At 38.3% G+C, this 17,643-nt stretch overlaps 1 protein-coding gene across 1 annotated transcript; it reads right to left on the bottom strand.

The window, feature by feature from the left end:
- Positions 1–5,694: 5,694 nt before the first annotated feature.
- On the bottom strand, positions 5,695–10,242 carry LOC131228499 (small ribosomal subunit protein eS1-like). The gene is made up of 2 exons (XM_058224181.1): positions 10,023–10,242; positions 5,695–6,030 (listed from the first exon to the last, which is right to left on the bottom strand). The coding sequence occupies exons 1-2, from the start codon at positions 10,209–10,211 to the stop codon at positions 5,935–5,937; spliced, it is 285 nt and encodes a 94-aa protein (XP_058080164.1). The 5' UTR covers positions 10,212–10,242; the 3' UTR covers positions 5,695–5,934.
- Between the last annotated feature and the right edge of the window lie 7,401 nt (positions 10,243–17,643).

The raw sequence follows: 17,643 nt of genomic DNA, 5'->3' as shown, positions 1-17,643 counted from the left end.
CCAAATTGTAATTTTATTTCTTTATGGGTGGATTTGGAAGGAAATGCTTATAATTTGAATGCTAATTCCTCATTGTGAATACTAGAAAATGTTGTTATGATTTTTTTTTCTCTTTATTGGACTAAATTTTCATAATTTCTTTTTATTTTTTAATCCAACCACAGCCTTAATTCATATATTAATACTGAGAATAGAGAAAATTATGGGTTTTTTTTCTCACGTTTAACTTTATGTTGGTGCTCATGTAGGGTTTTTCTGGAAGTGTATGGTTCTGCCCATCTTGTGTATGTGGATTATGCGGCGGGGGTGAATATAATAATGATGGCAATCAATTTGTGGAGCGAACAATTGTGTATTGTGATCAATGTGAACGTAGATGTGGGTTCTTCTCTCATCTTCTTTTTTCCTATATGTGTTGAATGGAAAATTGAAGTATCCAAAACTAACATTTTCTTTAATTTTCTTTAGATCATGTGGGTTGTCTAAGAGAAAGAGGAGTTGAAGGGTTAGAAAGTCGTCCCAAAGGAAATTGGTTTTGCAAGGAAAAATGTGCGGAGGTACTTCAAAATTTCTCTATGAGAAGTAGAAATATATGCTTTTTCTAATTAATGTTTCACTTATAGTGTGTTTGGATGCACAACTGAATTGAACTGCAAATGTTCGATTCACTCGAAATTGAGTTAATTTCATTACCATTTGAAACTAATGTAATTGCCACTTCTTTTTTAAAAGTAAGAATATGAAAAATAACTCCAATCCAATCATATTCATTTATTGAATTAATTATTTCAATTCATTTCAATAATCCATCCATATGCAGCCATAATTAGTGCTATTATGTGATTTGTGTTTTATGAAGTTCTTGCTTTACACATTTACAAGAATTTTACTGATACAAGAAATATTTTTGTTATAAATGTGTCATTGAATATTTATACCTTTTATTATCCTTCTTTTTCAACTACATAGTTGTTTGGTGGATTTTGAGATGTCACCTATATACTAGACAGTTAAAAACTGACATATGATCCACATTCATTGTACGTAAGTGGTGCATGTCAAGGCATCTAAAGTCTATAATGTGTGCCGTGCATGTCAAGGAATTCGAACAGCGGGCCTGCCTAATGGGTGGCTTGTATCTTGTACACCCATCTCTTTATATTAGAAAGAAATCAGAATCATTGAATTTTCAAGTCAAATCATGTGTTTGAATTCAACATATTTGTGATTATAAGCATTTTTTGAAATCCAAGAAACTCTCTATATTTATCCCGTTACTAATTTAAGAAAGATAGTCATGTGTCTCTCATTGAAATTCTTTCTCCTCCATGGATTTCCTTAAGAGTGGTCAATTCTAGCATAATAATTCTTGTTCTTGTGCTATTTTTTTTTTATTTTTTTTTCAGATATGATAATGTTAATTTCTGCTAATGTACTTATCGTGATACAGATATACCTCCATCTCCAAAATTTTCTTGGAAAATCAAATCCAACGGACATAGGGGATCTATCATGGACTATTTTGAGGTCAAATGAAAAGGATGGGCAAGATCTTCACACATCCTCCTATATTGAAGCAATGACTGAGCACAAGCTTGTGGGTGCACATGCTGTACTGCGCAATTGTTATCGTCGCATTGTCCAGCCAGTTACCAAGACGAGCCTTATCAAAGATATTGTTTTCAGTAAAGAGTAAGACCTACTTTCCTGCATTCAATAATAAAAATATATATTGTCCTTGTAGTCCTATTATATTGTTAGCCATATAGCACGATGCGTCTTTGAGGTTGAGGAATCACCAAGTCCCGGTACTCGTCTGCACATGGGGCTAGTTATTTGGTGATCCAGGCTGTTAATGTGAGGGCACTGTCAACAAAGCATATACCTTGGTTTTAATCATTAGCATATTGACCTCAATGAGTCTACTACCATTATTGCATTCCAACATTTAAAAAATAAAATAAAACTGAAGAGTACATTTTCTTAAATTCAAGATTTGAAACATTTAACTTCCACTACTTGCAACTAAATAGAATCTTTTGAAGATTAAGAAGCTCATGGGTTTTCAATGTTGCTCAGTGTCGCTTCTATCCATGATAAACTGAGCCTCTTTCCTTAATGCAGATCGAAGCTTCCCTATCAGAACTATCGAGGTTTCTATACCATAATCTTGGACAAAGGGAAGAGACCGATATCCGTGGCAACGTTCAGGTACCTTGGTAACCAGTATTTGAACCTTTTCCTTCTTTTTTTCACTCTTGTATGTGTTGTATAACAAAACGTTATTCTACTTTTGGCACATTTCTATTCTAGGGTCCATGGTGACAAGGTAGCAGAAGTGCCTCTATTGGCTACACGTGTTATGTTGCGCCGACGAGGAATGGCACGTCTTCTCATGAACAATTTACAAAAGGTAAGATTTTCAGTAGATATAGATATACAGCTAGATATTGTGTTGATATGTTTTAAATTGTGTGAATAATTTTCATTCAACCCATTGATTAGAGGCATAAGAGATAACATAGTTTTACCTATCCATCTGCATGTTTGAGGAAAAAGTTGAGGATATTGACACAATTGTGAGTATAGCAAGTCTGTGAATTTCATGTCCTGATATCACTCTATTCCGCACGAGGTAGGACACATGTATACGTTGAATGTGGATATCTGGTCAAGTTAGTTTAACAGTCCATTTCTATTAATATACATGTGGCCCACTTTACAGACAAACCGAGCCAAATTTTAAGCCATGGGGTCATATATGGCGTTCCTACTTGCTGAACAGCCTAGATATTACTTGAATGCCACAAAGAGGATTCAATATCCTTCATGGTTCCTTCATATGCTTCTTTTTTTTATAGTTAGCTTGTTAGTACACCCATGGTCAGTTCACACTTCACTGTTAGCCACCCCCACTAGGAAGCGATACCAAGACCTCAGTGTTGAAACGAGGTATCTTTCACTCAGTCGACCACTTGAGCTATGGATCAAGGTGTAGTTCCTTCATATGCTTGCTCATGTGGGCAATGTCTGAGCTTATTTCAATACAAACAATGAAATACCATGGCAATTATGGAGACTTGCTCACATTGTTCTACTTGCTTTTTATGCAGATTCTTTCCGACATGGGTGTACAAAAATTGATATTGCCTATAGCTCCTAAGTTTCTACAGAGTTGGACTACGTCGTATGGTTTTTCCAAGGCAACAAATTCAGACAGATTTGAGCTATTGGAGTGCCCTTTCATAGAATCTAATGACACTATAACGTGCCAGAAAATATTGCTAACACCTGCAATTTAAAGGGGTGGAAGCAAGACGGGTGCAATATTTATACATCTATACATAGTTTCCATAACATGCAATGTATGAAATTTCTATTTTTTTATTGTATACAAAAAGCTCCATAGCTCTTATTCTTTATCTAATATATATAATTGTTATCTTCCATTTGGCTTTCATTTGCAATAAAGTTCTTACAAAAGGCACCTATAACCGCAAGACAATACATATTACTTGGTTTGATACAATAGTCAAGATTGTTGTAAGTGTTTTTTGGGTATGGGCTATTCTTGATTGGCCCACTAGTGGCTAAGTCAGAATAGCGATTCCAATCCACATTAGTGATAGGATGTTTACCTTTCAATGACCAATACACTTTGGTGGTACATATGATATACAATAACTTCAAACCAAACAATATGGAGAGCACAAATACAAAATTAGATAAATTGGAAAATGTCTGTGTGCTTGTTGAGTTGCATCATTGATCATCCATTTGATGGCACCAATTAGACAGTGAGGATCATCTATTCAAGGTTTTTGAATATGGCTCACCTTTAAATAAGGCTTGCCACTTGGACAGTTCGGAATTTCTAATGAGGTGTGTGTGCATGTGAATGTGTAAAGTGGCTTTGTAAATGCAGAGAGGGACACTATCAAGCAGGGTGAACAACCACTCATTTATCGAACTAGTCAACACAAATGTTTGTAAATCTAGACCTTCCAAAAAATGGGACCCACAATGGATGGAGCAAATTCCAAATCAGTATTGACTACATTACATGATGCTGACCATTTAACTTTTGGCTATGAAATGGATGAATGAAAATAAATGCTAAGCCATCCAAGTTTTACAAGCGAAATGGGATGGTCAGGCTTAACGAGTGTGGACCATGCCATAGGAAGTGGTGATAATGACACCCCCAATGGAAACCTTCCTAGGAGCTACCTTGATGTTTATTTGCCATAATTCCAAAACTTTTGTGGCTCCCAATAAGTTTTTAATGGTGGGCGTTCAATTCCAACTGTATGGTCTAGTTGAGCCTTGAATCTGCCTCGTTTTGGGGTTCATACCCTAAAATGATCTGCCAAAACGGATGGACTGCATGGATAAAACCCATGCATCACGGTGGGCCCCAAAGAGCCCACCCTGGATGGATTATCATCCGGGGTCAGGACGCAATCTGCTTCCATGAATAAGGGCAATTAAAATAAAATTTGTAATGGCTCACTTTCAACTAACTCAATCTATGGTGAGGATCATTTTTAATGACATGTGAGGAATGATGCTAGCTACATGCAGCACACAATGTCAGTGATTTATGCAGCCCATAGCATACGGCATGAAAGCCTACACACGAAATGCTGCTTGGACAGTATCCCTGTATTTCCCATCCCTCAGATCCAAGATTCTGTAAGTAGGGTGGCAAAGGGCCAGGCTATGCCCGAGCCCAGCCTGACACTGTTTCACTCGGAGGGTAAGCAGATCCAAGGCAATAGAAAGGAAAGAAGAAACAACAATTATCCAATGATAATTTCCACCAGAATTAACGAAACGGGGATTTCAATTTTGAATCCTTGTTTAGGTAGCAAGTGGAATTCTCATATTTCTCTCACGACACTCACCTTGTGTCAAAAATCTAAATTATGGAAAAGTGTAATGATTGTTTGGTAGAATCCACATTGTTTTTGCAAGGTGTCCTCAAATACATACCAACATATTGCAATTGATACATCGGGACTTTGGCCTTTGAATCTGGATCATCTTCCAATGATGTAAACGGTTATTCGATGTGTCTCACCAATGTGTATTTATGGTGGATAAACAACAAATAAAATGTCTGAAATTCAAGCGTTTCAACTGTTTGAAATTTGGACCATTTGATTTAAAAGTTGACAGTCACCATCTGTATGATCAAAGCCTTGAAATATTAAACCTTGGAGATGTTTAGGGCACTCCCATCTATGGGAAGCCCCATCATATAATTGGTTTGAGTCACTGGAAAGAATCCAATTTCAGTGGCTGAGATAACCACATATCATATTGCAATACATCGGGATGGATTCAAACAAACCTCTTTCTTTGCTATTCAAACAAAAGACAAATTTGTCACATCAAAGGAAAACCCCTTTCCTTTTTTCCATGGTGTGGCATGGAATCCATAGTTCCAAACATGACCTCAAGGATCCAATGGACTATGACAGCATTAGATCCACAGACAAAATGAAATGGTGGGGCAAGGAGGAGAAGAGACTGTTCCAAGTGCAGTCTCTTGGCGGTTAAGTGGGAGAGGGGAAAGAATGGAAGAAGTGTTTCAACAAGAGTGATTTAGTTGAGCGTGAGCCATTAAAATTTTCAATTCAATGGTCCACATTCATCTACAAAATTAATTGCAAGAATCATCCATTCACATGACAAAATCCATGTTCATTTAGCAAGCAATCAAGGTTTTACAACAACACTGTCAAGCTGCACTAAGGCCCAACCCAAGCAAGACAAAACAAACCCACATAAGGTCTACAATAATCCCATATTTAAATAAATAAAACATGGTTAGGCATACTAAAACTGTGAACATCTAAAATTACCAAAACTGATGAGGCACATACCAAAACTGATGTCACGAGAGAACTCGAGACAATAACAACTCAATCAGCCTCCAACTACTTCTGTTTCCCCTTCCATCGTAGTGTCTTCATCCGGTCTATCCACCTTCACCCCCACATCCTCCGAGTAATCGCCGTGGACCTGCAAAAGCACTAGTAGTATTAGAAATTTCAGGTATCAGTGGACCTGCCAGCTTGGCGATACCGATAACACTAGTAGTATTAGAAATTTCAGGTATCAGTGATATGTCGCTAAGTGTTCACCAATGTTTCAATATTACCTATGTCGATATCACCAATGTTTTCGACTATGTGAATTCCAAGTGCCACTTGTACCACCAATATATCGGTGATATTTTGATAATATTGCAAATGTATCAATATTGCCAAAATTTTGTTTATTAAAAGAAATTCCATTTCAAAATCCTTTTTATGGGTTCATGGTTGTATGACAAAATGCAAGTTTGTATATGTATGCATGCATGGATGGATGAATGGATCAAGGATGTATGTGTGTATGCATGCATGGATGGATGGATGTATACATGTGTCTATGAATGCATGCATGAATGGATGGATGGATATTCATGTATTTGTGTATATATCGATATTGTCGAAATTTTGTTTATTAAAAGAAATTCCATTTCAAATTTTTTGTATGGCTTCATGGTTGTATGACGAAATGCAAGTTCGTATATGTATGCATGTGTGGATGGATGAATGGATCGGGGATGTATGTGTGTATGTCTGTATGCATGGATGGATGAATGAAAGGATGGTTGGATGGATGGATGTATGTATAGATGTGTCTATATGAATGCCTGCATGAATGGATGGATGGATCATGTATTTGTGTATATAAGTATTTTTCATTGTATGTATGTAAAGCATGCATGGATGGTTGGATGGATCATGCATTGTTTGTATGGATCCACCATTTTCCTCATGTTTACCTATCAACGATGCAAGTTTTTAGGCACCCATTAAATGGAAACTTATTATTTGTTTCCTACATATGCAAATTTGCAACTTTTTAGCTATTATTTGATTATAAATATGTAAATATGTATATTTTAGCATCTTCCAAAGTATCATTGAAAAATTCCACCATTTTACTCTATGTTTCCCTGAGTCAGCGTTACATGCTTTTAGGCCCCCATTAAAGGAAAACTTAGTATGTATGCGTCTTCTTTTTTTACAATTATTTGATTCCTAAATATGCAAATATGTGTGTTTTAGCACCTCCTAAAGTTTCATTGAGAAATTCCACCATTTTCCCCATATTTCCCAAACATTTCCCTCAATCAACAATATATTTTCAGGTATCGACGATATCAATACATGTAACGATACAGATACGGCAAACACTAACGATAACCAGGTTAGGAGAGGCTGCAAAGATACACTCAAGGGGGCCAAGGGTTTTCTTTAGGAACACATGCCAATGTCGTGCACATGCCCCATGCAAGATCATACCAGTCCAAAATTGGGCAAGTTCATGATAATCAGGTATAAGAGATGTTGCAGAGATCCATAAAAAGGGGGGTTGAGGGTTTTCTCTAGGAACACATGCATCAGGTGGAAAGGCCACAAATGTACAAGAAAAACACTTGGCTAGGAGAAAAATAAGGACCAGTGGTCCAAATTCAACGTGCACTTGCACCCACATGGGCTTCCAAGGAATATTAGGGGGTGTTTGGCCAGTTGTATTGCATGAGATTAGGTGGGATGGTATTTTTAAAAAAATGCAATTATTACATATGACAGAGATTGTCCCCTATTACTATGGGATACAATGGGACAAGCATAACTCCATGCAATGTTTATGTCACAGTGGCATTCACTCTTTGGTTTGTTGTCCATTGAATAGATATACCCATCATCATTCGAAACCATTGAGAATAACATATATGAGTTATATCTAAACCGTTCATCTATTTTGCAACCTCGTTTTATGGCACGGGCCTAAAAATGAGGCAGATCAAGACCTTACATGGACCACAACGCAAAAAGCACTGGGAACAATGATGCCCACCATTGAAATTTTCCTAAGGTCCATTGTGACGTTTATTTGCCATCGAATCTATTCATAAGGTTAAAAAGACATGGATGAAGGGAAAACACAAATATCAGCTTCACCTAAAACTTATGTGGCCCCAAAGAAGTTTTTAATGGTAGGCTTTCAATCCCCACTGCTTCCTGTGGTGGGGTCCACTTTAGCTTTGGATCTACATGATTTTTGGGCCCATGTTCTAAAATGATCTCAAAAAATGGGTAGACGGCGTGGATTTAGTCCACACATCATGGTGGGACCTACACAACTTCCTAACATCAACAAGATTTTTCAATTTTTTCAAAATAGCAGGAGGGAAGCAAAATAGCTACAGTATGGTCCAAATGCAATTCCATCTAATCTAATTCCAACTTTTCCCATTATCCCCAAATGTTGGGTGGACTTGGCACGAGACCAAATGCAATTCCATCCCGCCTAGTCCCATACCATACCATCCGCCAAACGCCCCCTTAGAGTCTTAATCAGCCGTATGCGGAACTCAGGTGGACCATACCATCTAAAATCATGTGAAGACATGCCTAAAACATATAAAAGCACTTGGTGGGGCCCACCTGAAATTTGGATGTGTCTGAAACTTGGTCTAACCCCTCATCCAAGTGGGACACACATAATGGATGGGCTGGATTTGTGAACCACATCTCAGTGGGCCCAACAAATGATTATGAATGTTTTAATGGAGGAGAACCCCTCTCAACTTTTGTATGTGGTGTGGCTCACACAAGTCACAGATTGACTTGATTTTTAAGCCTTAGGCACATCATGATGTATGTCAAACATCAACACCGTGCATTTGATGGGTCCCCTAGAAATTATAGGATATCCCAAAAATCAGTCGTATACGGAACTCGGGTGGGCCATACCATCTAAAATCATGTGAAGACATGCCTAAAACATATCAAAGCACTTAGTGGGGCCCACCTGAAATTTGGATGCGTCTAAAACTTGGTCTGACCCCTCATCCAAGTGGGACACACATAATGGATGGGCTGGATTTGTGAACCACATCTCGGTGGGCCCAAAAAATGATTATGAATGTTTTAATGGAGAGTAACCCCTCTCAACTTTTGTATGTGGTGTGGCCCAAACAAGTCACGGATTGACTTGATTTTTAAGCCCTAGGCCCACTATGGAATGGTGCATCTAACTGATGGGGTAGATGTTCGACATACATCATGGTGGGGCCCACTATAGTAGACCTCACGCACAAGATATGATAGGCCACCACTTGGGACCTTTTATATATATATATATATATATATATATATATATATATATATATATATATATATATATATATATATGGAAAAGGTACTATGCAGTCGTGCTCATGGGAACTTCCCATGAGGTCGAGCTGTGTGGGCCCCACCGTGATGCTTGTCGAACATCAACACCGTGCATTTGATGGGTCCCCTTTAAATTATGGGATATCCCAAAAATCAGCCGTATACGGAACTCAGGTGGGCCATGCCATCTAAAAGCATGTGAAGACATGCCTAAAACATATAAAAGCACTTGGTGGGGCCCACCTGAAATTTGGATGCGTCTAAAACTTGGTCTTAACCCTCATCCAATGGGACACACATAATGGATGGGCTGGATTTGCAAACTACATCTCGGTGGGCCCAACAAATGATTATGAATTTTTTAATGGAGGGTAGCCCCTCTCAACTTTTGTATGTGGTGTGGCCCACACAAGTCAGGGATTGACTTGATTTTTGAAACCTAGGCCCACCATGGAATGGTGCATCTGACTGATGGGGTAGATGTTCGACAAACATCACGGTGGGGCCCACACAGCTCGACCTAATGGGAAGTTCCCATGAGCTCGACTGCATAGTACCTTTTCCCATATCTATATATATATATATATATATATATATATATATATATATATATATATATATATATATATATATATATATATACACTTCCCATGAGCTCGACTGCATAGTACCTTTTCCCATATCTATATATATATAACTCTTCGAATGGTTAAAAATCTGGAACTTCCCAGATAAAGAAAATTGGGTGTTGGTAGGGGTGCGAAAATGCAAGTCTACCTCCATGAGCTTCCCAAGATCGAACTTTGGGGGCCTCAAGATCTTCACTTTACGGATAAATACATTCTGGAGTGGGTAGATACTTGAGGTTGCTTTCTCAATCTCTTTCCCAATGACCTCAGGAATGCAATTCTGTACTAGTTCCTTTAGGTCACAAGAGGCAGCTTGATTGACCATTATCTCTCTCATTTTGCAGCGGATCTGAAAATAAGAAATGAATTGAAACAGATTTTAAGATATGGTATGAGTATCACAAAAGGTAACAGTAGAATGGTTGGGAAAGGAGCACATCTGTCTGATCTGCCTAGATTGGGCATAACAAGTACGCTTGATCTGATTGATGCAGAACATAGATAGGGATGGAGAGAGAGAGAGAGAGAGAGGAAAGACCCTATCCCGACGGCCATGGTTGATGCTTCTGAAGCTCTGGTATCAGGAGAAAGAGTGTATAAAACCCTACAAAGCAGAAGTTCCTGCGCTGATGGCAGGTGGGGTCCACAGTGATGTTTGTTAGAAATCCACCCCGTCCACCCGGCCAAATGGGCCCAGGACATGCGACCGAAAATGAGTTGGATCCAAAACTCAGGTGAGCCATACGAGAGTGAAAACTGGGGAAAGGGTTTCCTACCGTTGAAACCTTCCTGGTCACCACCTTGACGTTTATATGCCATCCAAACCGTTTATGAGGTTACTCCCACTGGGATGAAGTGAAAAGACGAAAAATTTTATCCTGATACATAACTATTGTAGCCAAAAAAATATTTCAACGGTGGTCACTGAATTCCCACTGTTTCCTCTCGTGCAGCGTATTTGAGTTTTGGATCCACCTAATTTTTGGTCATATGTCATAAAATGATATTTCAAAACGGATGGGCGGAGTGGATTTCTCACATACATCACTGTGAGCCCCACCTAGCATTCTTGTGGAGGAACTTGCTGCGGAAGGCTTGAAAGAATACGAAGCGGATGGAAACGGTTTGGCTACTCCCCGGACGCGGATTCGCTACTCGCCGGGCTGGTGTCAGGGGAGGAGCCAATCCGCGTCCCTACTCCTCTGCCACCGGCTCCATGGCTGGTTGGTGTTCTGTGAGCCCCACCATGATGTATTTGTTTCATCCATACTGTTCATCCATCTTTACATATCATTTTATGCCTTGATTTAAAAAATGAGAGGAATATAAATCGCATGTGTATCACACCATCTGAAAACAACAGTGATTTGATATCCACTATTAAAATCCTCCTAAGGCCTACTATACTGTTTATTTGACATCCAATTTTTTAATTAGGTCATACAGGCCCGGATGAAGAGAAAAAACAAAGTTCAACTCAATCCAAAAATTTTATGGCTCCAAAAATGTTTTTAATGGTCGAGCCCCGTTCAACACTATTTTATGTAATGTGGTCCAATTGAGATATATTTATATATATATATATATATATATATATATATATATATATATTTGGACTTGATCTGTAAAAATAGATGGACAATACGAATGAAACACATAGATCATGGTGGGCTCATATAGCACCAACTATTAGCATGTGGCTCAGGGAGTACCCCATCCATTTCAAAGCGGAACGGATTGGCTACTCTCCTGCCACCAGCTCGGTGGCTGATATTCAGTGCTATGTGGGACCCACCATGATGAGGCACATAGCACCGACCACCAGCCATTGGCTGTGGCAAGTAGCCCATCCGTTTCTGTAGCAAATTGGCTGTTGTATCACATATCACCAACATAGCTGGCGTGGGTACCTGTTGGGCGAAGATGAGCTCCGAGTTGTACGAACGGTTCAAAGGAGATCAAATCTACATGGGCCCACAATGACGTATTTATCCTATCTTTACCATTCATCCATTTGGCAAGATCATTTTAGTTATTGATACCGCAAACAAGTAATATCTAAGTCCACATTTATGTTTACTTTCCATCCCATATGTTCATAAGGTCACATAGACCTGGATGGATGAAGAGAAAAAAATGAATATCATATTGATCAAAATTTTACGTGACCCCAAAAGGGTTTCAATTGCAGGCGTTCAATTCCCCACTGCTTTTTGCAGTGTGGTCCACTTGATTTTTGTATCGGTTTTATATTTTTGCTCAAGCCTTATGACAAGCTCACCAAGTAGATGGACAGCTTTGATATAAGGTATACCTTATTATGGGGCCCACAGAACTTAGTGACGTCAACACACCAGCACATCTGTGGTGTGTGTGGTACGCTTCCAATTGCATACGGGGTAAACTTTGTAGGGCCCACTGGATATACTTATCTTATCGACACCGTTCATCCGTCTTTCCCGCTCATTTTAGTGTATTAGCTTAAAATTGATGCATATCCACAGCTCAAGTGGACCACAGCATAGGAAACAGTGGGAACAATGACATCCACCATTGAAACCTTCCTAGAGCCACTGATGTTTATTTCTCATCCAATCATGCAAAACTTGTATGCCCGGGAAGTTTTTAACCGTCAACATTTCCAGTTCACATTGTTTCGAGGAATCGGATTGTTTCGAGGAATCGGATCCTCCGTTTGACAGGAGCATGGATTTTATTTTCGAGACGTCCAAAATAACAAGGGAAAGAGAAAAATATACTCATTCTAGGATACAGATAAGGGGCTGCAACACATGAAGCATGTATGAGGTCGTATATTTTGTACTGAGCCAAAGACATAGGTCATATGTCCCTACATACCTATATATAATTCTAAAATGCATAATGAGCAGATACGCTGGAAGTTATTAAGATGTTTATAACATTCATGATGCCTTGCATGCTAACAGGCTTACCTTCTTTGTCAAACACTTGGTTGGTGCGCTATTAAATGTTGGGTGCTTGAGCTGGAGCATTGTAAAAATGAGATAGTGGTTGATCATAAGGCACTTCACGTGGTGCGGGATCAAAAGCGAGAGGTGAATCTTCGGTCGGCATGGTTAAAGGGTGTTTCAGTGGGGAATGGATGCAAGTATTCAGGGCATCAGAAACATCATTGTCTCACTGATGAGTTATTACATAAGGTGAGGCCTTGTTATCTCCATGTTTGCACATCAACCCGTGTTTTATGAGGCGTGGCTCGTTCAATCTTGAATAAAGAACAAGTAGGAAAAGGAAAATGTATGAAGTCGCATGCTCAGCTACAATAATTTATACACGAGAGCAAACAAAATGTAGATGAGTGAACATACAATCCTCATGTGCAAGAGATGAGTATCGTTATAAGCATCTATTGGATCCCGTAAGTATAAGGGAAGAGATTTAGCAAGAATGAGTGACAAAATGACGAACGGCCATGAGCAATGCGCAGTGTGAGTGAGAGACTAGGAGCTAAAACAAGGTTTCTACTAGTTGTGGAGATCTACTCTACTTTTCAAACCATTTATCCCCATTTCCGGTCAATTTTTTTTCTATTCTTAATCCTTGCTTTTTTGGCAATAAGCAACTTATAATTTATGTAGTAGCAAGGAGAAGTAGTTAACAAATGTTCAATCATTGCATAACACGTGACACCTGGCAGCTTATCAGAAAACAACACGTAGCAATCAAAGATGAGATGTCATTGGAAGTTAAGGTGGCCGAATGAGATGCAAATAGCAATAAATCTCGCAAATGAGGAGGGGCTCAGCTTATGAGAAGACGACACATGACAATCAGAAGATATGAGATGTCGTTAGAAGATAAGGTAGCCAAATGAGATGCAAATGGCAATGGGTCTCGAAAATGAGGAGGTACGCATGTCTAAGGTGCCTGCCTAAGGTAGCTATAAGCTCCACAAGATAAGTTCATGCATTCATCTACTTCGCAAACCTTCGAGCATGATGCAGGTGCTTGTGCGAAGTGGCAGAGTTACACCAGAGCATCAAAGATGTGGCAGGCGACTAGAACAGTAGCACCCCACACTCAGAGCATCCAGGAAAGATGGTCTTAAAATGGACATGATTGTAAGAGTTCACTGGAATAATAATTATGACGATGGGCAATCAGTCTACCAAATTGGGAGTCCATGAGGCTCGTGTACATGGAAGGATCGCTTCGCCTGGAAGTAGTGTCTTCAGTTTATAGTCTCAATTAATTATCTAACACCTGAAGAAGGTAACATTGGCTTGTTTTGACCTTGTGGGAGCCATAGGGCCAAAAGGATAACAATTGCAACTAATGAAGGTCTAAAGACTAGGTACGTGAGTGACGTAAGTAACATGACAGACATCCTTTGAAGCGTGCATCTTGATATTAAGTCAACCTCAACAGTATTCTCAACACAAATGATTACAGACATCCTTTGAAGCGTGCATCTTGATATTAAGTCAACCTCAACAGTATTCTCAACACAAATGAAATCAAGCGAGCTTCATGAACCTCAACGCAAGCAGGCTTCACACACCACATCAAAGACAACATAGAGCACTTAATGTAGACGGTTCCAATGCGCCTTAGTGCACCTTACCACCAATAGCTCTAGCTTTTAAATGTTTGATGCTGGTCTTCTTTATATATATATATATATATATATATATATATATATATATATATATATATATATATATATATATATAATCATTGGTAGCTAATGTTTTCTTTGTACTTTTGTACTCTTGTTTTTCCCTTCTAACATGCGGAAACTGCTAAGAAATTAGAAATGGAAACATGGGAGGATTTGGTAAATATTTACTACAAACTCGGATCATGGCCTGATGCAAAAGTCTGTTTGGATAAAGCCAAGGAGGTTGGATTTTATTCTCCTAACAATTGGCATGCAACAAGTCTTGAAAATTTCCTTTTAGAGCTTGATGAGTTGTATCACCTTTTATTCTCTAATCATGCCATTCTTACTGTAGCAGTCTGCGCTTGTTGATTTCTTGCACCCCATTTTTTTTTAATTTTCTATAGACACTCAAAAGAATATGGTCATTTCTTCCATACAGAGCTTAGATACCTAAATTCTAAAACTTTTATATCGTATCATGCATATAAATCATCATCATCATCATCTAAGCTCATCCCAACAACTTGTATCAGACATAAATATTTATTCTCAATTGAGAGATATAACCCTGGAATATATATATGAAAATGATCATTGCATTTGTTAGGATGCCCAGATAGAGATATTCTGATACGGAGAATAGAATCTGTTTCCAATTTTTGCAGAACTTTTAATATTTATGCAGTCTTCGCATCAAGGCTTTTATATGGCATTCCGTTTATACTTGTGACCAAAGTAAAAAAACAAAAATTCGGTTGACCCAATATCCCAAGATTCAGTTGAAACATATCCTTTAGGTATACTATTGAGCATCAACTACTAGTATTGGTATTGTATCAACTTGAGACTTGTATAAAAATCTATAATGGGTTTTGAGAACTCAAAACTCTTTTGACTACTGGTACATAGGTTTGGTTGACGTCAAATGAAAATGGTATTACAGAGTTTCCTGAGCATCTGAATGCTAAGCTATATGAAATAATTAATAGTAAAGGTTGATGCCATTCCAAGCTTGTTGATAGGTTTGTCAATGGGTTGGGTTTGGGGTCGAGTCCTGGAGTACCTGTACCTGTACCTGGCCTATTAGGATTGAGGTCTTGTCGGGTCAAAACCGACCACTTCTAAATGGTTCTGAAAAATTCGACGTGGACTCATTAAACTGTTTCTTAGGCATGTCTGCAACTTCTAGTCATGCATCATCTAGTCGGTGCGTATACACACACATCAAAAGAATAAGTGGCCATCTTAATGAAAACTCTCATCCAAGAATTCACATCCATCATCAGGGTCAAGTATAATTTATAAACATAAACACAGTCAAGTATAGTTTATAAACATAAATAAGCAAGCATAATATTCACACCACAATGTGAATCTTATTTAACGCACGAATGTATGAATGTACATCAGCATGGGAATGCACGTCCAGCAGGCACGTGTGAACCAACAACTACTAAGAACAATCATCGATATCATGATGTAAAAGAATTACTATACGATGACTCGACATCACAAAAGACAGATATCAACATCATTCGGTAAGTTCATACAAAGATCTGACATCACAAGGAACATACATCTGCATCATGTCTCAGCATTACTAAGGACATACATCGGTATCATGACCCGGTATCCTATGTGACATACATCACCATAAAAAAGTCGCATAATTAGCCAATCATTTATTAATATGATTTATAAAGCAACCAATTATGAGAACCATTTATGCTTAGTGTCCTTTTAAATCATTGTACCATTATCCTTTATAATCATTAGTCCATTCATATGCATAAAATGAAAGCGCTCGTCACCCATACCGCTTAGAGCAATGAAATCAGTCACAATGGACATCAAATAAGAGCTCGTCACCCAAACCACTTAGGGCATCAAGATATAAAAAATGGCTTGTCACCCAAACCACATAAAGCATTAATATGTCACAAAGTGATAATAATAGCATAAGAGACCATGGTATTAAATCCATTAAAAAATCTAGTCCAACTAAGTTCAATGTAAGTTCAATAAAGTGTGTTCTCAACAAATCAATGCAGTTTTATAATAATAATTTTTTCACACATGTCCTCCACATGTATTATATCTCCAATTGGTCCTTAATGTGGATAGCCATACCACATGCCGAAAGGTTCATAATTCAGTTCATAACTATGACCAAATCATTTCCTAATATAAATTGTACAATAATCTTCATCGTGTAACAATCTGTAGACATTGGGCATAATCATAAAGCATAACTTATAAATAAATAAATATAAAGCATGCCTGGAGGAATCCTTCAGGTTAACTCATGTAAAAACTTATTAATTATAAGAAATAACTATGAAACAAAAAGAAAATTTTAAATTAAGAAAAATCAACAAACTATAGATATTTCATAAATCAGGTGGAAAGCTTGAAGAGAAATTCCCACCTCTCAAGATGGATCACCTTCTGGTTGCTAGAATTCGTGTGTACTAGGACCAAAATTTATCATGATCATTTGACAAGAGGATTTGATACGTATCGTCACTTGTTTTTTTTTTTTTAATTTATAAAACATGGTGGGCTCCACAGAGATTATTTGACAAATCCACTTCGTCCCTTAGTTATGCCCGCCCATGTTAGGGCATGGGCCAAAAAATGAGGCCAATCCAAGGTTCAAGTGGGCCACACCAATGGGGTTGAAATTCATTGTTGATTATAAAAAAATAAAATAAAATAAAATAAAATAAGGTTGTTACCACTGGAGAAACATCCCTTTTTCCCTTTTTACAAGGGAGAGCCGAGTCGCGTGTAGATTGGGTAGTACCCCCACAACGATGCAGATAGTGACGACCGGTCATGCCAGAGGCTCTATGGGGCCTGCCGTGAGTTATATGTTTTATCCACACTATCCATCTATTTTGAGAGATTATTTTAAGGCATGAGACCAAACATAAGGTAGATGAAAGGCTGAAGTATACCACACCACATGAAACAGTGGGGATTGAACTCTTACCATCGAAAACATCGAGAGAACCACCATGAGGCTTCAATCTCCCTCATTTTTTTGTTCATGCCTCAAATGATTTGTCAAATAGATAGACCTTGTGAATTAAACATATAGGTTACGGTGAGCCCCCATAGA

Source organism: Magnolia sinica, chromosome 16, assembly GCF_029962835.1.
Source record: "Magnolia sinica isolate HGM2019 chromosome 16, MsV1, whole genome shotgun sequence".
NCBI classification, from domain to species: domain Eukaryota; kingdom Viridiplantae; phylum Streptophyta; class Magnoliopsida; order Magnoliales; family Magnoliaceae; genus Magnolia; species Magnolia sinica.
The sequence above is the reverse complement of the archived record's forward strand: the minus strand, read 5'-3'. Positions and strand labels throughout refer to the sequence as shown.

Excerpts from the sequence above, each read along its gene's own strand:
- LOC131228499 (XM_058224181.1), bottom strand. The coding sequence starts at position 10,211 with ATGAGAGAGATAATGGTCAATCAAGCTGCCTCTTGTGACCTAAAGGAA. Across the intron at positions 6,031-10,022 it reads ATCTTGGGAAGCTCATGGAG|GTCCACGGCGATTACTCGGA; the intron begins GTAGACTTGCAT and ends GTGCTTTTGCAG.